This window comes from Arvicanthis niloticus, chromosome 6 (assembly GCF_011762505.2).
Source record: "Arvicanthis niloticus isolate mArvNil1 chromosome 6, mArvNil1.pat.X, whole genome shotgun sequence".
Classification (NCBI taxonomy): Eukaryota; Metazoa; Chordata; class Mammalia; order Rodentia; family Muridae; genus Arvicanthis; species Arvicanthis niloticus.
The window spans coordinates 107,131,964-107,152,451 of NC_047663.1; the positions used below are offsets into that span (position 1 = coordinate 107,131,964).

The following is a 20,488-nucleotide window of genomic DNA, read 5'->3' on the forward strand; positions in this document are numbered from 1 at the left end:
TACCCAAAGTGGCCAGGAACTTGGTATCATCCTGCCTCAGCTTCCTGGTACTAGGAAGCACACCTGGCTGGTCCTGAGTCCTTTTTTAAGAGAACCTAGATTTATCACCTCACACCCCAGAGAAGGTCTGTGGGATAAATCCACAGGGCTTGTTCCCCTGTGTGCATTCAGACTGCCAAAAACCTAATGAACTCTGTGCCCTTTACTGTCCTCCCCAAAATGCAGGTACAAAATACGGCAATCCTGGGACTCGGGAACCTTTAAGGCATGGACATGGGGAAGGTACTTTCTGTCCAAAGAGTCACCAGTGGCTAAGGAATCTCAGCTTCTTCCAGGTCTGCTCTGCCCAGCAGACATAGTCAGACACCTCTCTGTGAGGACTGTGAAGGGCCTAGGAGCCTACAGACTGTCTACCAGGCTCCGATTCTCTTTATAACCACTGGCCCACCCTGGACTGTGGAGAACCTGTGTCCAACAGCAACTCCTGGCGCCAGACTCCTGCTACATTTCCCAGCCTGCAGTGAAGCTGGTACGGGCACAAACTCTGTACTTCCGAGCAACTAAGCATAGTCCCGAAGAAGCAACTAGCCCTGCACAAATAGAGACACTGGGCGGCAAGGTGGAGCGATACAGTCCCGCTCAGCAGGGTTTCCTTATCCCAAAGGAGGGAGGATGGTAGCAGTGGGCCAGGCCAGGGGCCTTGTTGGCCTTAAGAGACATGGCCACCCCATCCTTGCCCCTTGGCCAATCCTGAACCCCGAGGGTCACCACACCCACCAGGGACAGAAGGGAACAGAAGGCAAGGCTCAAGTAACAGGGACATAGGACAGCTGCTGCTGCCTCATCTCATCTCTAGCAAGAGTGTGGGTTATTTCATCTATTATCCCAGGCCCTACCCTTAGGAAGAGTTAGAAAAATTAGCTGTGCCCCAGACACTCTTAACCCTCTAAATGGTCAATGTATGGTTGCACCGGATTCCCCATCATGCCTCTGTGGTTAAGGCATCCCCTCTGCTTACCTTGTTGTTCTGCATGTCTTTGTTGGCTCCGTTCTTTAGGAGCACAACAGCAGCATCCACATTGTTCACAGCGGCTGCCCAATGCAAAGCCGACTTGCCTGGAAAGGAAGCAAGGAGAGGAGCGGGTTAGGGCTGAGCAGTCCAGGCACCGGCTGCTGTCCTCAGTGGCGGGGCTGCAGCTTGGGCCTACCTAGGTCATCCACAGCATTGACATCAGCATGTGAGTTGATGAGGTCTTCCAGCATACCCTCCACGGCCAGGCGCGCAGCCAGGATCAGTGGGGTTGTGCCATCATGCATTCGGGCATCCAGATCTGTGGCTCTGTTCCGGAGCAGGATCTGGAAGGCAGGGATGGATTCAGGCAGAGTGATTTAAACACAAGCCCACGTCTCCAGGAACCAATGCCTGGACTGAGCTCATGTCAAAGACTGGACTATTCCCGTGACTCAGGTGAGCCCCTGAGGAAGATGGGTGCTGTGGAGCTACACTCCATGTGCAGGAGATGGAATGAGAAGAACCCCAGCCCCTAGTGACATTGGGGACCCACTGGGACCACAGGTAGCCTCATCTTTTGGTCATGGCTGCCAGAACTACCTCCAGGTTAAAGAAATCAAACTGCATACATGGGGGACAGAGGGGGGGTAACCAGAATGGGATCCCACTCATGGTCCACAGCTATAACTTGAAGCTTAGCTAAACTGCTAAGCTTCCCTGCTTGAATCCCAGGTGGGAGGAGTGGGGTGGGGACCTGGGTAAGGATTCACAGCACTGCCTGGATTCCTACAAAAGGTACACATGTCTGTCTATGCAAGCAAAGCAGGCCATGTGGAGAGCTGTACACCAGGTAGTCCCTGCTCTGAGCTCAACTTAACCTGTGGCTCATCTCAATCTCTTTGTTATTTTGAAATAGGGTCTTTCTATGAAGACCAGGCTAACCCTCATACTCACAATTCTCTCAGATTCTAGAGGGCTGGGATAACAGGTGTACATTGCCCTGTTTAATTTCTTCTGCAGACTGACAAAGTGTGGCTCAAGTTAAGAAATGATTAAACGACAAGCTTTTGATGCCTGGTCTATTCCCCATTGGAGCCTGCTCCAAGGCTGCCTAGAGGATGGGTCTGGTAGCAGAGGTCACTGGCTGGCAACACGCAGAAGCAACTACTAGGAATGGTCTCTGGAGACCCAAGCAGCTAAATCCTTAAATCCACCCTGGCTGGCTCCAGGCTTCTAGGCAAAGCCAGGAGATAGGTTTGCAGGCCAGGACCAGCAGCTGGTAAAGCTCTCTTTCTGCCGCCATGAGCTATGCCTGCAGCCACAGCTGAATGGGGTGGGGCTAGGCTGTAAAGGTTATAGCACTGGGGTGGAGACTCAAGTTAAGGCCATAGCCTAGAGACTAGAGGGTCTTACTGAGGGTAGGGAGGCCCTTCTTCACCCTGTCGGCTCCTCAACACCTCCTTCAGCCAGTCTGCTCAGAGAACACAGGTGGGGCTTGATGCCCTTTGTAACCTGGACTTCCTTCAAAGTGCAGTTCCAGTGTGGAGGTGCCAGCTATCCCTACCCAGTCACACTTGGAATTAGAGACTGCAGGGTCCATGCCAGTCAGACCACAGATGAGGTCACTGGCCCCAAGGATGCAGTGCTGCCTACCTGGAAGACACCCTGAGCATCTGCAGAAACGGCCGCATGTAATGGCGTGCGCCCCATGTTGTCTTGGATGTTGGCATCTGCACTGGCCTCCAGCAAGCGCTTGGCAGCATCTGAACGAGAGTACCGGGCAGCCAGGTGCAGGGCGGTCTCCCCTGTGCGGTCCGTCTGGTTGTGTAAGCTGGCACCCTGGTAGATGAAGTCAGAGATGACAGCAGGTGCATCTTCTTCTTCTTCGCTGTTCCCTGTCTCAAGGCCCCCTCCGCTGCAGGAGGCAATCATGAGGGGTGTGAAGCCATCTGCAGAGAGGACAGAAACAGGGGGAGGGTAGGTATGGGAAGGGTGGTGGTGTCAGACTCAGGGAGGGTCAACATTCAGCCATGGCCCTGGCAGTCCTGCCAGAGCCTTCAGTTTAAGGGACTCCAGATGAGGTCCCCGAGGATGCAGTGCTGCCTCCCTGGAAGACACCCTGGGACCAACATGATAGAAAGAGAGAACCTACACTTGCAAGTTGTCCTCTGACCTCATGTGTGCACAATGGTACATGTGTGCACTCAAATGAATAAATGCTTTAAAGCATAAAATAAGGACCGGAGAGATGATTCAGTGCTTAAGAACATCGGCTGCTCTTCAGAGGACCTGAGTTCAATCCCTAGCACCCATGTGGCAGCTCACAACCATCTGTAATTCCAGTTCCAAGGCATCCAATGGCCTCTTCAGACTTCCCACAGGCACTGGGCATGCACATGAAACACAGATATGTATGCAGGCAGAACCATGCACATAAAACAAATATATATATGTGTATATTTTATATACACCTATAGATGCATATAATTTTAAAAGTCAACACTTTAGCTCGGCATGGGGCTACACCTATAATCCCAGCATACTAGATGCTGACACATCATATTTGGTGCGAGCCTGGTCTATAGAGTAAGACACTGTCTCATAAAAAAAAAATGGGGGGGGGATTAACACTTTCACTGTCAAAAAGCAGCCTTTCATGAAAAAGTATACTCTGGAGGCAGTGGAAGTCAGAAGATCAGCTCAGGGGAGGATCCTGCTCCAACAGAGCCATTCAGTGACCCAGCCCTCCTCAAGTCCTGCTAGCCTCTAAGTCTATGCTAGGGGATCTGTGCATGTGTTTCCAGTGGTCTTACCTGGTCCTCGAACATTAACATCCATGCAGTCAACATCCACCTCACCCTGAGGCGGTGTTGGGGCCATGGCAGACATGCGCAGGTCAGCTGCATCCAGGTGCTGCTGGGTCCACTGCCGGTGGTCAGTCTGATCATCCAGGTCAGGAAGAACCACTGGCTCCTCAAACTGCGTTTGGACAGAGTAAGCAGAGCCTCATCACTTGGGGCCGAAGTGGGAGGTGCCACCCAGGGAATTGTGGGAGCCTACTGGACTCACCCGGAACTTCTTGGTCTCCAGGTCTTCGTCCCCCCACTCGTTCTGATTGTCGTCCATCAGGGCACCATCTGAGGCATTCTTCAGGGGCCTGGGTGTGGGGGTAGGGAGACTGAGCAGGTACTCCAGGAAATGCCCTGAAGCCACAACTCATATGGGCATCCTCTAAATGCAGATAGGCTTAGGGTAACAGGCTGGGGCAGATGGGCCCATGGGCCTGCAGGAGCAAGGCACCCCCACCAGCCCTGCCACTCACCTCCCCACACACAGTGGGGGCAGTGTCCACTCACTTGAGGCCAACTGAGTCCTCGCCGAGGGGTTCTCTCCGCTTCTTCTTGCTGGCCTCTGACACTTTGAAACCCTCAGGGAACCAGAGCTGTCCATGCTGCCGCCGGCGCTTGCGGGACAGCAGCACCCCACAGCCCACAAAGAACAGGAGCACGAAGGCAGCTGCTGCCACATACATGAGGTGCAGCTGCGAGGGCAGCGGAGGCTCCACCGGCTCACCTGCAGGCAGGGGCGGCAGGCAAGCACCCTACGTCAGGCGTGGTGATGTTGTGGGCTGGTGGGGGGCGGCAGACTGGCTCCACGGCCAGTGCCTCCTCACCCACTCCCCTCCATCCCACCCCACAAAATAAGGTCATTTTCTACGTGATTAATCAGAATTGCAAACTATCGCTAAATTCTCTCCTGCACCAGCTGATCTGTCTGGAGACAGTGCTCACTTCTCCCCTTTTGAGAAGGAGGATTAGTGAACTTCAAATCACTGCGCTCGCATTGAGCTGTTAAGACAAAGGATTTAGGGGGATTTTCAAGATACAAACTTCAACACTTCACATGACACCGATCAATTCTTCTCTCTCTCTCTTAAAAAAAAAAAACACCACAAAAAAACCCTAGTAATGATTTTGAAATAATATCCAACAAAGAAAAATCAGGGGTAAAGAATGGGTTGAGAAAAACGGCTCCTCCACACGTTCTGATGTTTGTATTCATCTTAGGGGACAGCTTTGACTTATGGCTCCCACTAGCCACTGGGATGAAGGCCACGGGGACAAAAAATTCCAGAAAAGCACTTCCTGAGTTGGGGATGGCAGCTGGCACAAGGAGTGCCAGCCTGTGACCCTTTCTCCCAAACAGACTCTCCCTCCACCCAAGCAACACATCTCAGAAGAGGCAGGGCTGGTGGGAGTAGGACACTATTAAATTTTTAAAAATGTGTATGGGTGTTTCGCCCGCATGTATGTCAGGACCCTGTGCATGTCTGGTGGCTGCAGAGGTCAGAAGGTGTTGGATGCCCTGGAATTGGAGTTACAGATAGTTGTAAGATGCTGCATGGGTGCTGGGATTCAAACCAAGGTCCTCTGCAAGAGCAGCCAGTCCTCTTAACCACTGAGCCATCCCTCCAGCCCCTGATCACTCACTCTTTACTGCCTCGATCTTGTATGGAATATTGAGGCTGCCAAGTGAGGCGAGAGCGCCTAGGAAGGCAGCCACGTCGGTGGCACTCTGGAAGCATTGCGAGGACGACTGTACACACTGCCGGTTGTCGATCTCGAGGTAGACAATAGAGCTGAGAACACACAGCACAGTGAGATCAGATACACTCCAGTGTGCTACTGCACACCAGCTGACTCCCTGTCCTGTCACCCTGACCCGGAGGGTGTATCAGACAACAGCCCTGCCTTTCAGCACTCATTCAGGGGCTCATTCTACTATGTACCCTTGCCCCTGAGGTGCACAGCACCCCTCTTCTTCACTTCAGAGAACAGATACTCTTTAGGCATCCAATGCTCTCTTGAGAGCAGTACCTGGTGTCCCACAGAACTTCGGGGATGCAGTTGTGACTCTCGAGCTTGAGGGAACAGCAGGCTCAGATCCAGAGAGCCAGGTCTCTCATGCCAGCCAAGTCACCAACTCTTAGTCACTGGCCTCTCAGACACAGGATTCTAACACAGCCTCCAGTTGACAATACATTTCTGACCTTCACCACAGTCTCATGCCAAGAAAACAAGGACTTGGAACCACTGGGGTCAGGAGACACTAAGGCTCCACCAGACAGAGGCCCAACAGCTCGGGCTCCTGGGACCCCCAAATGTAGCACTTGGCCTGGCTGCTGTTTCCCTGCCCATCCCCAGGTGGCTCTGTGCAACATCCAGGAGATGCTCTTATTTGTGCCTCCTCACTGCCTTCAAGGCTCAGGAACAGTACCCTTCTGCACCCGTCACTGCCTTCTCTGCAGTGTGGATTAGGGCTGTAGTGACTGAGGGGCAGGACTGGTTTAGGGTGACTTAGCTCCAGGGGACACCCTGGAGGCTTTAATCAGCTTGGTTTCTAACACCTGGTACACAATGGGGCCTGAAAACCACATCTGGGCAAACACTGAAGCTTGCCAGGTCCTCATCATTCCAGGTGCTTTCCGGTCACGCCTCCAGGGTTGAGCTGGTTAGGGAACCCAGGGACACACTGGGAAACAGCCCTCAGCAGCAGGAGCTTGAGCTCACTCACCCACGGATGTCCATGGGGTCCAGCTCCCTGCGCTGGCGCCCTCCACTCGTGCCAGGAAGCAGTGAAGAGGTGGCCCAGCCCGTTGTAGAGCGCTTGATCGGGTGCTTGCGCAGTTCCTCCTCATGGCCATAGTAGGGGAAGATCATCTGCTGGCCCTGCGCATCCCGCTTGAAGACCACGTTGGTGTGCAGCACGTGGCTGAGCTCCCGCAGGAAGTGGAAGGAGTTGTTCCGCAGTTGATCAGGTGGAAGCAGTACCACTAGCACCAGCGTGCCGGCCGCCAGCCGCTCGGGTACATGCTCTGCACAGTCCAGCCCATCCCACTCGCACTCGGCACTGTTGCAGCCCTGGTCGCAGTGGCCATCACTGAAGTGGTCCTTGCAGTACTGGTCATACAGGGGGCTGAGGAGGTACAGGATGCACTCACTCAGTCTCATCCCAGCCTCAAACCCACCCTGACTGGGCCAGACCTGGGAAATGTGCTTGGTGACCTGCTATGGGCAGGGATGGACACTGGCTTCATGTTCCTGGTGTTCGGTTTGGTCCTCAGCCTCCTTAGCCCTGGGACTCTGAAGCAACCCAGCCTTACTTACTTGCACTGTCCTTCGGTGAGCTGGCAGTCGAAGCCATCAAAGAGGCAGCCGGCCGAGTTGCACTGGCTGTCACAGTGGCCATCACTAAAATACTTCCAGCACTGCAGGGACTGCGTGCAGTTCTTCCAAGGGTCATTGAAGTTAAGGGAGCAGTCACCACCATCCCAGCCACACGCGTGATTATTACACTGCAGGTTGCAGACCTTATTGCCTGCATCCTCCTGGCACTCAGGCAGCTCGCAAGCCTCCTCAATCTGTGGTGGGGGAATGTCGCGCCCAGCACCACCTGTGAAGCTGTAGTCCAGGATGTGGCACAGCAGCCCGTTGAATTTGGCAGGGCACAGACAGCGGTAGAAAGGGCTCTCGGATGTGGGCTCACAGGTGCCCTGATTGTAGCAGGGGTTGCTACCCACACAGGGACTGCTGGCTGGGAACTGGCACTCAGGGCCAGTGAAGGAGCCCAGGCACAGGCAGGTGGGGCTGCGTGGGCCTGAGATGCACGTACCACCGTTGAGGCAGCGCAAGCTGCCACAAGTGCGGGCATCATTCTCACACGTGGCACCCTCGAAGCCCTGTGGTGGAGAGAGGACAGAGTATTCAATCAGGGTGCATGGATTCAGAGACACCATGCACACTCCAGCCTAGGCCTGGCCACAGTCTGTGAAATGTGTCCATGGTCTTGCCCCAATAAGGAGGCCCTTGAAACATCCTCACCATATGAAGGTCAGGATTGCCAAGAGCTTCAAATTGGAGGGATATCTGAATGGGGAGAACCCTAGGAATTTTTAAGAGCCACGAAACCCAAGGCTGACACTGGTACACTGTATGTGTACAAATCCCTGTGTGTCAACACCCAGAGCAAACACAGCATATTAGTGCCAGCCCTGAGTGTGACTCTCAACACCTTCCACACAAGGCAGCAACCATAGGAAGTGGCCAGCAGGGTGGGGACCTGGCCCTCCTGCTAAGTTCTCATGCGAACCTAAAAGTGCTCTAAGACGAACACCTATTTAAGAATGTTGGGCTAGGACACAGTGGGAAGACATTCGCTCAGCATGTGTCAAGTTCCAACACAGCACAGCAGGAAATAAACCTTTTAAACAGGGTCTTGTTCTGCAGCCTAAGGTACCTCAAACACAAGGCAATCTTTCAGCCTCAGGCTCCAGAGTACTGAGACTACAGTCATATATGGATTGTGGCCACTCAAGGTTTATGAACGAGCTTGGGAGTGGACACGAGGAAGCATGTGACCTGGGCCCTAGTCTCTGCTAGAGGTCTTCAGGCTGACTGCTCAAGAGTGAGGGTGGATGGGGGACAGATGCACCCAACGTTAAGAGTCAGGGGGGTTCAGGCACCCTCAGACCTGCACCCTTGTAGCCAACAATGGCCGGGGACACCTACCGCAGGGCACCTGCAGATAAATCCACGGGCGGTGTTGGAGGCCACGGCACAGACACCCCCATTCTTGCATGGTTTGCCCCTGCAGCCATTGATGACTGACTCACAGCGGCGTCCTGTGTGAAGGGACAGTAAGGAGCCAGCTCTGCAGACACTGCCCATCCACCCATTTGACCCACCTGCCCAAGGCACGCACCAGTGTGGCCAGCCCGGCACTCGCAGTGGAAGTCATTAACACGCTGCACACAGTTCTGGGTGCCACGTGGGTCACAGGGGTTGGAGAGACACTCATTGACATCACCCTCACACCGCTCCCCGACGAAGCCTGGTGGGCAGGTGCAGGTGTAGCCACCCACCTGGTCCACACAGGTGCCATTGTTGAAGCACTTGGGGCTTCGGGAGGCAGGGTCAAGGGGGGGATGGCAGTCATCGACATTGATCTCACAGTGTACACCTGCAAGGTGACCATAGACACCATCAGGAGATGATACTGACTGTACTCTGTCCTGTGTGGCCCAGTCTAGTTAGGAACTGGGACCCAGGGAAGGTAGCACAGTGCCATTGGAGCCCATCTTTCTACTAAGATTCCTGTTCCGTGGTCAGCTCTGAATCATCTTGGCCCCACAAGACAAGACTGAGTGATCTCTGGCTGGATCCTGCCCATGCCATCCAGGTCCCCACCCTTACCCTGTGTGCCCCTGGGGCAGGAGCACTTGTAGGTGTTGGTCAGATCAATGCAGGTACCGCCATTCTGGCAGGGCTGGGATAGGCATTCGTTGATCTCCTCGGAGCAGTTAGACCCATGGTAGCCAGCCACACACTGTAGAAAAGACACAGGCCATGGCTTAGCTGGGGTTGTGGTATCATGTCTCCCACTCGCCACGCAGGCCATACACACAGTTAGGCTACAGCGGCATCCCTGACTCGAGGACTCCACCCAGCAGACCCCAGGCAGGACCTCAGTAAGTTAAAGTAAGTGTCCAAGGTGGGGAGGGGACAACACCTGGTCCCCCAGGGGTGAGGTCTCGGAGCAGGTATTAGGTACCATGAAACCGTATAGGAAAGGGGTGCCCTAAATATGCCTACTGCTTGGCATATTTCCCCCCTCCTCCAGTACATCTGTAATGTGACTGGATCCTGCACAGGTATGTGACACCTTGCTCTAACATGGCTCAGTCTGCCATGATACACTAGCTCCCAGTCGAAAGCCCTCCTGCACGGATACTCACTGATACCCTCCCCGCCACCCCAGGACGGCCCACACCTTGCAGGAGAAGCCTCCAAGATAGTCAGTGCAGGTAGCTCCGTTCTGGCAGGGGTTAGGTGAGCACTCGTCCACCTCCTCCTCACAGTAGCTGCCTGTGTAGCCTGCCTGGCAGTGGCAGTAATGCTTGTCTTCCTCATCCACACAGAGCCCTCCATGCTGGCATAGGAGAGTGACATCAATGCCTGTGTGGACAAGATGAAAGGGAGCTGAGGCCTGGGTTCCAACTCTTAGGACTGCTGCCCATTCCCTCCTGACTTGGGAGGCACCAGGGCGTTACCTCGCTTTTGGGCAGCCACCTCGCAGGACACACTGAGCACGTCGCAGTTGAGGCCAGTCCAACCACTGCGGCACTCGCAGTGGTACTGTGTGTTGGTCTGCCAGCACTTGCCACCATTCTTGCAGGGAGCCGAGTCACACCAGCGCACAAGGTTCTGAGGAGACAGGCAGTGGTCAGCCTCTCCCCGACCAACTCTCACTGCCAGGGGCACTCTCCTGCCCTGGTCCTGGCTGGCTCTGAGTAGCACAGTGGTTCTTAACCTTCCTAATGCTGTAACCTTTTAATACAGTTCCTTATGTTGTAGTAACCTCCAACCATGAAATCATTTCATTGCTTCTTCATAACAGTAATTTTGCTACTGTAATGTAAATATCTGATATGCAACCCCTATTGGGGTCATGACCCGCAGGTTGAGCACCACTGGAGTAGAGCATTCTATTCCCTGATTCCCCACTCCCACCCCCACCAGCTCAGAAAGAATGTCACCTAAGAACTCTCAGGCACAGGACTCACAACACCTCCTGCCCTGGGAACAACGTGGGACTGGGCTCCATGTCTCCCTTGGTCTCCTTCAAGGCTCTCTACAATCCACTGGCTGCCTTCCCTTGGATATCCTCCACCAGAGATGAGCACTGCCCCACGCTACTTCAGATAGATGGCCACATAACACACTCCAGAGAAGCAAGAGCCTGGCGGGCATCCATGCCCACCTGTCTCCCTCAGAAGCACCTAACTTGGCATCTTCCCAGAGGATGTGGGTCTACTCTGGCTCTATCAACCAATGACGACCCCAGGGAGCCCTCTCTGCATCTGTGTCCCTGGCCCTCTGAAGGTAGGTGACTCAGGGCTGCGCAGCCTTCTGGGTCACATCTGTAACCTCAGCTCACCTGGCAGTTGAGGCCAGTGTAGCCCTGTGGGCAGGTACACTTATAGGTACCATAGCTGTCTTGGCAGGTGCCACCATGCAGACAGGGCCGAGAGTCACACTCATTGACATCATACTGGCAGTAGCTGCCCGTGAAGCCAGGCGGGCACAGACAGGTGAAAGAGTTGATACCATCGACACAGGTGCCACCATTGAAGCAGGAGCTAGAGGCAGATGAGAAGCAGGGAAGAGTGAGGAGTACCCCCAAGGTCCTTGCTAGGAGAGGTGGCTCTTTCTACCTGGCTGCAACACTCAAATCATGAGCAGAGATATTATAGCTTATGGATGCATGGTGTTTTTTAAAAAAAGAACACTATAGGAAACACATCAGAAGTCAGGCTTGAGATTGCTATTTAACTCTAAGTTTCCTGGCAGCCAGGGCAAAAGGGGAACTAACATGAATCACAAAGCTCTTCTTTGATAGGAGACTGGTTCCCCAATTCCTCTGGATAAACTTCCTTGTTCTAAGTCACTGGAGGTCACAAAGTCCCCTTTAGGAGGGACACTGCAACATAATGAACAACACTGGATTCAGCTCGATTAGTGCTGAATGCCCACTGGGTCTGGGCATGACACCCACTTGAGATGTCATGCTGTCAAGACTTTGTGTCCTCCACCATCCATTTCTTCTCTGTCTCGGGTGAGGTCGGGACCCACCTCTCAGTGCAGTAGGGTGAGGTCTGGACCCACCTCTCAGTGCAGTCGGGTGTGTTGTTCTCGCAGTGGATGCCATGGAAGCCCACAGGGCAGGTGCACGTGTAGCTGTCCACACAATCGGTGCAGTTGGCACCGTTTCGGCAGGGATTGCTGGAGCACTCGTTGATGTCCTCCTCACAGAAGGCACCCTGGAAGCCGGGCAGGCAGTCGCAGAAGGCCGTGTTGATGCCATCGGTGCAGGAACCCCCATTGTGACATGGGTCTGGAGGGATAGAAGGATGAGCCTCTGGTCAGCCACTGGCCATGCTATGGGGTCCTGGGGCTGAGAAGGTGGTATGGGGTGGCAAGAGCTCACAGCAAGCCTTGATAACACTGTTGATAAGGCCACTCACTTCAGGCTGATCCCAGCACTGGGCCTGGGATCTGCTCTGCAAATGCTCCTTCTCTCAGGCCCAAAGCAATGGGCTTCACAGAGCAGTCATGGGAAAGCCCACCACACACACACACACACACACACACACACACACACACACACGCTGATGATGCCAGGAAGACACTCTCTCAATCTCTGTCTTTAGCTTTGACTCAGGATGGGGGCATCCCCAAAGCCCTACACAATTCAGTGGGTCCTGACAAGGGCCAAGTGTCAAGGCTGAATACAACTAGGCCCCCATGCCATCATTTTGAAATGCCTGGTGCCTCTGCTCCATACCACTCAACTGGGAGATGTAGCAGCAAAGCCTTTTGGAGCCACTCCGGTCAGCCCATGTGAAGCATTAATGATGCTCACCCACCACCTCCTGGCCTGTCTCTAGCCTCTGACCTTTCTCTTTTCAGGCACAGGCAGGTGGTCTGAGCTGAGGGCATGGCTACCCACAGCCCTGCATGACTGCCAGGCACCAAGACTATTTTCCCACCTCAGACTCTCAGTAGCTCTCTGCCATGTGTGCTTAGGGACAGAGGCACTCGGATATAGGATGAACAGAGGGAGCTAGGTACCACTTACTGGGTCGGCAGTCATCGATGTCACTCTCACAGTTGCGACCCGTGTAGCCGGCCTGGCAGAGACAACGGTAGCTGCCATTGGTGTTCTGGCAGGAAGCACCGTGGCGACACGGGCTTTTCACACACTCGTTGATGTCAATCTCGCAGGTTTGACCTGTGAGGACAAAATTCATTTGGTTACCTACCCCCACCCTCTGAGCCTCTGCCCTCGCTGGTCTGTCTATCTCCAGTGCTCCTCTGACCTCCGTGGAACAGAAGGCTATGGAGTCAGAATGGGAAGGGTCATCCAAGGTCATCTCCTGCTCCTGGAGCTTCCCAGAGCAGGTGGCTCAGCACTGATGGGCTCATCTCTGGAGACTGTCCCACAGGCTGGCCGGGGCCCCTGACTTCCCATCCGCCATCCTTGTCCCAGTCAGGTGGGACCAGGAAAGCCTCACCTTGCCAGCCTGTGGGACACACACAGGAAAAGCTCTCATAGTCCTCAGACTCCTTGCATACCCCGCTGTTTTTGCAGGGGCTGGTGGCACATGGGGCCAACACCACGTCACATGTTGCTCCTAGAAAGAAAGATATATAGTAGATAGAACCCAGTGAGTCTGGCCCATAGCATCTTCCATGGGGCAGGCTGGGTAATAGGAGATGCTGTATGACTGCCTAGCCAGACTCTGATCTGGGAGGGATGATGATTACAGACAGGAAGTTAGAGAAAAAGCAGAATCAAGTTCCTCTCTGAAGCCACTTTAAAAAAAACTGTATAGTATATGCATGTGGGTATGTAAGTGCACACGACTGTATACAGAAGCAGAGACAGATGTCAGGTGTCCTCTACCAACCCTGTACCTTATTCCTCTGAGATAGAGTCTCACTGAATCAGAGGCTTGCCATCAGGAGCTAGGCTGGCCAGCCAGTGAGCTTTCAAAATACATCTGTCTCTGCTCCCAAACGTTGGGATTATGGGCATTTAGTGGTACCCTGTTTTCATGAAACAGGACTCATGTTTCCACAAGAAGTACTTTTTCTCCATCTATCTAACCCCAGAAGCCATCTGTCATCTCCCAAATGCTACAAGATGAAGCCTGAGCCTTGCCCAACCAGAAAAGCTCAAAATAAGACCCTACTATAACAGGTGGTTGACCCTGGCCTGCTCCCCATTCCAGGAAAAACCTTGAGCTGATCCTGAAGCTTTAGGTCACAGGAGGCTCACTCCTGAGACAGAGCTACTGTGGCTACCCCAAGCACATCATACTTGTCAGAGAGCATGGGATGCAGCCTCACACTAGGGCAGTGAATCTGATAACCGCCTGGGGGAGCCATGTGTGACCCAGGTGATTCTCCTTGTAATCCTAGCTAACTTTCCTGTTTATGGCCATGGCTGACTCCAGGAGCTAAGCAAGGAAGCCTTATCTTCCTTGTCTCCCACCATGTCCCCAGCCCGCTGGTGAGAGTCTCCAGGGCCTCTCTCTCTCTATCGGTTTCCATGGTGACCTAGGCAGACAGGAACTTTGACGGAGTTTCCGACAATTGTGCAAGGGAAGCAGGAAGCAGGCCAGCAGGAAGCTGGTCAGCACTGCTTGACTCCTCCCGCAGCCCCCGATAGCAGCAAGACCAAAAGGGACATGGGGCATGCCTGGCTGGTGACAGTTTCCTCACTGAGCAACACAGGAGACAAAATCCAGGCCCTTTAACTTTGTCAAAAAACAAAACAAACAAACAACAAAAGAAAAATCAGCATTCTGGTCACTAGCTGCCAGGCATCATAGGAACACTGGAAGGGCCTCCACCTTCACAGACCCACTTGTGATGTCCAGAACCCAGCCCGGCAGCGGCGGCAGCAGCGGCAGCAGCGGCAGAAGCCACTAGCATTCAGTGGCACTATTGGGAGCTGCAGGGGTGGGGGGCAATGTGTCCATGGCTTTCATGTTTAATGCACATCTCTCCTGCAGGGGGTCTACTTCTCGCCATTCCTCAGGCAGTGCCCATGGCAGGAGTTGCCTCTGTTTATTTGAACAGAGGGCTCCTTGTCTACTCACACAAAGAAGCTGCCATCAAAGGAATCCCAGGCCCAGCCAGCAGAGGAGGGCAGCCAGGGCCCCCAGAGGCACAGGCAAAGTGGACACTATCCATGCAGTATCTACCAGTCAGCCTCCTGGACTTTCTCTGGAGGAGTCCGGTGCTTACCTCACTCCAGACATGCCAGATAAACACCCGGATATACACACCCTGGAGCTTCCTCTCAGGCAGTCTCTGTGTTTGCTCATCTGGTGACTATCCCCAGGCCCAGGCCTAAGTGCTGCAGGACATAAGGCCCTCAGCAAGGAGCAGAACCTTCTTCAATGCCTAGTGAGCTCATATACTCTCAGCCCCTCTGGCTACCACCAAAGCCAATTAAAGTCCCTGGCTGCTCATACCTGTATAGGGCAGAGGACAGTTACACTTGTACCCGGCGACATCATCAATGCAGGTCCCCTGGTTCAGGCAGGGGTTGGAGGCACATTCATTGATGTTGGTCTGGCAGTTAGGGCCTACAGGAAGAAGACCGTGAGTGGGTGGGCCTGAACCTCTGCCCTGTGCCTTTACTCAGGAGAGCCAGGGACCCAGCCTGAGAAATGGCAGCAGCTTTAGGTGGACCAAGACAGAGGATGCCATTTATACTGCCAGCCCGGGCCACCAGGGAGGACCCATTCTGCTGTGTCACCCACCACACTCACCACTGAAGCCTTCTCGGCAGGTGCACACGTAGCCGCTGGTCATGTCTTTGCAGGTACCACCATTGACACAAGGGTTGGACTCACACTCGTTGTTGTTGATGTCACAGTTTGTTCCACTCCACCCAGGGGCACAGTCACACTTGTACCTACAAAGAGGCCTGGACTGTAGCCTGGGCTCAGAGCCCTCCTGCTAGATAAGACTACATTTCAAGTCTAAGGGCAAGGACACATCACCTACTGGGCTGGAGGTATCTACTTTGCCCAAGATCGCACAAGGGTTCCACACTGGGACAATGTGACCTTGACACTAGGGGCTGACCTCAGACCACTGACCTCACAGGAGCACCCATTCACCCAGCCTGTGTCTGCCCTAGGCTTCAAGCTGGTAGCTCCCAGGCCAGTCTGCCATACCCATTGAGGCCATCCCGGCACGCTCCGTGGATGCAGGGGTTACTGTTGCACTCGTTGACTTCCGACAGGCACGTGGGGTCATGGTAGCCCTCAGGGCAGCGGCAAGTGAAGCCCGCGATGCCATCCTCACAGGTACCTCCATTGTGGCAGGGGCTGCCCGCACATTCATCAATGTTGACGTTACACATGCTCCCTGTGGGTGGGAAGGGGCTCAAATACCAGGCCTGCTACCCAGAGCCCACCTCTCCTGGAGACAGACCTAGCTGGGCCTCAGTTTCCCCATGTGCTAATCTATGAAATTTTGAGCTATCGTAAAGTGCCTTATGTAGCAATGTGTCACATGACCATAGTGCCAGTAGCTTCAGGGTCTCATGTGTTCCAGTCTGGCCACAAACTATGTAGCTGAGACTGACCTAAATTTCTGATCCTCTTGCTTTCAATGTCAGAGTGCTAGGGTTACATATGCCACTGCATCTGGTTTATGCGGCAGTAGAATTGAACCTAGGGCTTTGTGCATGCTGGGCCAACAGCTTAACAACCGAGTCATTCTTCAGCCAAGCTTTACTACAGCCTTGAGACCCACTCTCTTCTGCCCTCCTAGAGTACCTCTGGAACAGGGGTACCAACTGTCCCTCTGGTTGACATGGTCCCCAAGGCTCAGAGAAGCTAAGGAGCTTATCAGATCGAAGGGAGAACACATGTCCAAGAGCCTGGCCTCAGAGTTCTGGCCTCGCCACTTCAGCCTACTGGGTCATTAAGTCTGACATGGCCAGGGCCAACCCAACACTGACAGGACAGAAGGCATGTGGAGGCCACCCAGTCTTTATGATACCTCCACTGGTTGGCAGACCAAGATCTGGGTAGTAGACACCCAGCTTGTGTCATCCAGGCCTTAGACCCCTGGTACCCCCACAATCCCGCCCAGACCTCATTCATCTAATGACTCTAGGGTTGACCTTGACCTCTGACTTCAGCCATTCACCTGTGTAGCCTGGTTCGCAGGCACATTCGTAGCCATCGATCTTGTCCAGACACGTGCCAGAGTCACAAGGGTTGCTGGCACAGTCATCCAGGTTGATCTCACAGTTGGGTCCTAGGGGCAACGTGGCATGTGGTCAGCTTCCAAGCCTAGCCTCATCCTTTTCCACCCACTGCCAGCTCTGACCAGTCACCTGTGGTTCCCTTGAGGCATAAGCAGAGGTAGGAGTTGTCACGATCCTGGCAAGTGCCCCCATGGCGGCACGGCTGGCTGTGACACTCATTAATGTTGGTCTCACAGTGATGGCCTGTGTAGCCTGGCTGGCAGAGGCAGGTAAAGGTGGCCACACCATCCTTGCAGGAACCATAGTGACAGGGGTCAGGGTCACACTCATCAATGTCCACCTCGCAATGGGTCCCTGTGTAACCTAGATGGCAGGAAAGGTGGGCATTGGTGAGCTTCAGGGCCAGCTACTCCCTCAACACTCAGTTGGCCACACCTTGGGAAAACACTGAGCAGGGTCACCGCCTGGCCACTGATGGATATGGGGTGTCACATACCCTGGGATATTCTCATCAATCCCGCCTGGAGTCACAGCAAAGTTAAGTTCCTCACCCTCGGATTATATGGCCCCAAACTAAGGCCTCCCCAGTTTCCTGTCCCTTTCTCACCACTATCTAGCCCCAAATCCTGCACTGCTTCTTGTACCTTCTGTGCACACGCAGGTGTAGGTGTTGGGCCCATCCAGGCACTTGGCGCCGTTCTTGCATGGTGTGCTGGCACACTCATCCACGTCATACTGGCACAGGTGCCCGCTGAAGCCTGTGGCCAGGGAAGAGGGGATGGCTATATCTGACAGTATCCTAGCCCTTTGACTGTTACCCACAAACCCTAGAGTTAGGTGAATGCCTGCTCACATGGGCTCCCTAGAGGGTTCTTTGGCATCAGGGGCCACTCCAGGCTTCAACCTGCCCTTGTAACTGTTGGTTGCACCCTGCTCCTCTGATCAGCTACTTGTTCAGCACTGCTCAGTGGCTGCCTTCCTGGCCCAACAGAGGGGCCTTATTCGTAAACAGCCTCTGGTTGCTACGGTTACAGCTGCACTAGGCTGTGAATGGGACTCCCCTAGCTTGACCAAGTCTAGGATGGCTGATTTACATCTCAGAAAGCCCAGGCCTGGTCCAGCCCTGGGGTAGGCGAGAGCCGCCTTCCCAGGGCTCTTTTGTCCCTCCTCCAAGTTCTTCCCAGCCATAAAGGTCAGATCCCCACACCATGTCCTCACTCTCATGACCATCACGAAGAGGACAGGGCCAAGCAGGTGGACTCTCCTATCTTGGGAGCAGTGCAGCTCCTGCTCATCCTTCCCTCCTTTAGTAAAGGGTTTCTGGTGCCAGGCTCCCTGTAATGCCCACTCACGTGGGTCTTTACCTTTGAGGAAAGCCTGAAAAAACCTAGTCAACTCACAAGGCAAAGTCCTCCCTCAAAGGAGTCTGGGAAGAGATCATGAGGACACAGGTCCTGTGGTAGGTAGGTGACCTCACCTTTGGGACAGTGACACAGGAACTCATTGATCTTGTCCATGCAGCGGCCATTGTGCAGACAGGGGCTGCTGGCACACTCATCAGTGTTGATCTCACAGTACACACCCTCATAACCTGTGGACGGGAGATGGTAAGACTGAGGATGGCTACAGTAGGCCCTTCTAGAGCCCCAGCTGAAGACTAGGGAAGAGAAGTGACCCTCCCTCATGCAGGCCTAGTGTGGCCACTGCGGTCCATATCTGTATTTACTCTGGGTCTATGCACCCAACTTTGGGTATATTCTCCACTCTGTCCTGTTATCCTGGCCCTCGTTTCCCAGATGCTGCCAACCTTGACAGAAATCTTACCTGAAGCTATCCAGCCTTGACTCACTCTCCCGCTCCCTGCTCTTGGCAGCCCCTATGGTGGGAAGTGGCATAAGACATACCTGGCATACATATACACTGGAACTCCCCAATCTGGTCCAGGCAAGTGGCGTCATTCTGACATGGGTTGGAGATGCACTCATTGACATCAATCTCACAGCGGGGCCCCGTGTAGCCCTGTAGACACTGGCACTCAAAAGAACCCAGTGTGTTGAGGCACTTGCCTGCGTGCTCACAAGGGTTGGCACCTGGTGAGGGAGGCACGGAGGAGTGCTCATTACGCCTTCCAGCCTCCAGACCACCTGCATCGCCCCAGCCCATGCCATCAAACTGGTGGTTCTCCAGGACAGTCACATCCCCCATATGTGACAGCCAGTCTGCTACTGTTGCCTGTGTATTTGCACCTACCCAGAGCACACTCATCCACATCCTGGCTGCAGGCTGGCCCCGTGTACCCCGAGGGGCAGGTGCAGATGGCCTTGCCGTTGACAGGGTTGGTGTCACAGTTAGAGCCCTCGTTGCAGGGGTTGCTGATGCATGCATCGTTGAGGTGGCACAGCAGACCTAGATGAGGCGGCTGAGGTGAGTGGCACTGTTTTTCCCTATCCTGGGATTAACAGGTTGTTGCAGCTGGGCCATCCTCACCCAACACCCTGGAGTGAATCTCTGTGACCTACTCAAGCATCTCACAAAACTCGGATCACCAGGATGCCTCTGTCCAGCAAGGCTTACTGGGTCATTGCTGGAGACACAATGGTCTCCAGCAATGGTCATTGCCAAAGAGACACAGCTTTCTCTCTCTCATCCCTTTCCTAAAACCGGGTATCACATACTCCAGGGTGAACTCAAGTCTGCTTTATAGCTAAAGATAGCCTTGAACTTTGGATCTACTCTTCCTTGGGTGCTGTTTTGACAGGCATGTGGCACTACCCATGGTTTATGTGGCACCAGGGATTGAGTCCAGGACCCTGTGCATGCTAGGCAGCCACTCTACCAACCAAGCTGCATGCCCAGCCCTGGACCTATATCTGAGTGAAGCTGGTCCCTCCCACCTCACTCATGCCCACCCCCCAGGTGTTTCCACCAAGGGTGGTGAGCCATTCAAGTTCCCCTTCTCTCAGAAGACTCCTGCACTCACTCACCTGTGCGCCCATGAGGACACTCGCAGTAGAAGGAAGCCACACGGTCATGGCAGGTGGCACCCTGGAAACAGGCAGCACTGGCACAGTCATCAATGTTCTCACTGCAGTCCTCGCCAGTCCAGCCATTGACACACACACAGTTGTAGCCGCCGTGGGTATTGTGGCAGGTTCCACCATTCTGGCAGGCATTGGGCATGAGCTGACACTCGTCCACATCTTCTGTGCAGTACTGACCTGTGAGGGGCCACAGGACCATCCATCTCAAGCTGCAAGATGAGCTCCCTGCTCTGGGTTGTGGGGCTGAAAGCCACTCTCTCCAGGAAGTCTTCCTAGATGACTTATGCAGCCAGCACGTTACCCCATTCTCCAGCCCAAAAGGCCGTCATCTCATGGCTGACTAACCTGTGAGCCCCCTAAGGACAACTTGTATTCATCCCTGGTAGCTTGCCCAGAAAACTAGACTTCTGTATGGCTCAGTGCCGAGGACCTGATTCTGGATATGAGCTGCTAACAGCTCACAAGAACCATCTGATGCTGAGCTGGGCTGACTCCAACTGGAAGCAAAGGAGCTGCCCCATGATGCCAGTCTCCTGGGCCACCCTGGGTCTTGCAGTGTGGGCTTCCATAGCATGGA

At 54.1% G+C, this 20,488-nt stretch overlaps 1 protein-coding gene across 1 annotated transcript in view; it reads right to left on the bottom strand.

The window, feature by feature from the left end:
* Positions 1-20,488, bottom strand: part of Notch1 (notch receptor 1) — a 45,951-nt gene that overhangs the window by 3,288 nt on the left and 22,175 nt on the right. The window contains exons 6-33 of the mRNA XM_034505412.2: positions 19,855-20,088; positions 19,121-19,276; positions 18,775-18,960; positions 18,348-18,461; positions 17,515-17,628; positions 17,000-17,233; positions 16,810-16,920; positions 15,828-16,020; positions 15,417-15,562; positions 15,117-15,230; positions 13,146-13,265; positions 12,710-12,862; positions 11,737-11,965; positions 11,009-11,210; positions 10,122-10,275; positions 9,842-10,026; positions 9,265-9,397; positions 8,774-9,031; positions 8,581-8,693; positions 7,180-7,751; positions 6,587-6,988; positions 5,503-5,651; positions 4,369-4,585; positions 4,082-4,169; positions 3,826-3,991; positions 2,666-2,961; positions 1,209-1,356; positions 1,019-1,116 (exon numbers count right to left, since the gene is read on the bottom strand). Of these exons, the coding sequence (XP_034361303.1) occupies positions 1,019-1,116; positions 1,209-1,356; positions 2,666-2,961; positions 3,826-3,991; positions 4,082-4,169; positions 4,369-4,585; positions 5,503-5,651; positions 6,587-6,988; positions 7,180-7,751; positions 8,581-8,693; positions 8,774-9,031; positions 9,265-9,397; positions 9,842-10,026; positions 10,122-10,275; positions 11,009-11,210; positions 11,737-11,965; positions 12,710-12,862; positions 13,146-13,265; positions 15,117-15,230; positions 15,417-15,562; positions 15,828-16,020; positions 16,810-16,920; positions 17,000-17,233; positions 17,515-17,628; positions 18,348-18,461; positions 18,775-18,960; positions 19,121-19,276; positions 19,855-20,088 (5,285 nt within the window). The remainder of the gene's footprint in view (positions 1-1,018; positions 1,117-1,208; positions 1,357-2,665; positions 2,962-3,825; positions 3,992-4,081; positions 4,170-4,368; positions 4,586-5,502; positions 5,652-6,586; positions 6,989-7,179; positions 7,752-8,580; positions 8,694-8,773; positions 9,032-9,264; positions 9,398-9,841; positions 10,027-10,121; positions 10,276-11,008; positions 11,211-11,736; positions 11,966-12,709; positions 12,863-13,145; positions 13,266-15,116; positions 15,231-15,416; positions 15,563-15,827; positions 16,021-16,809; positions 16,921-16,999; positions 17,234-17,514; positions 17,629-18,347; positions 18,462-18,774; positions 18,961-19,120; positions 19,277-19,854; positions 20,089-20,488) is intronic.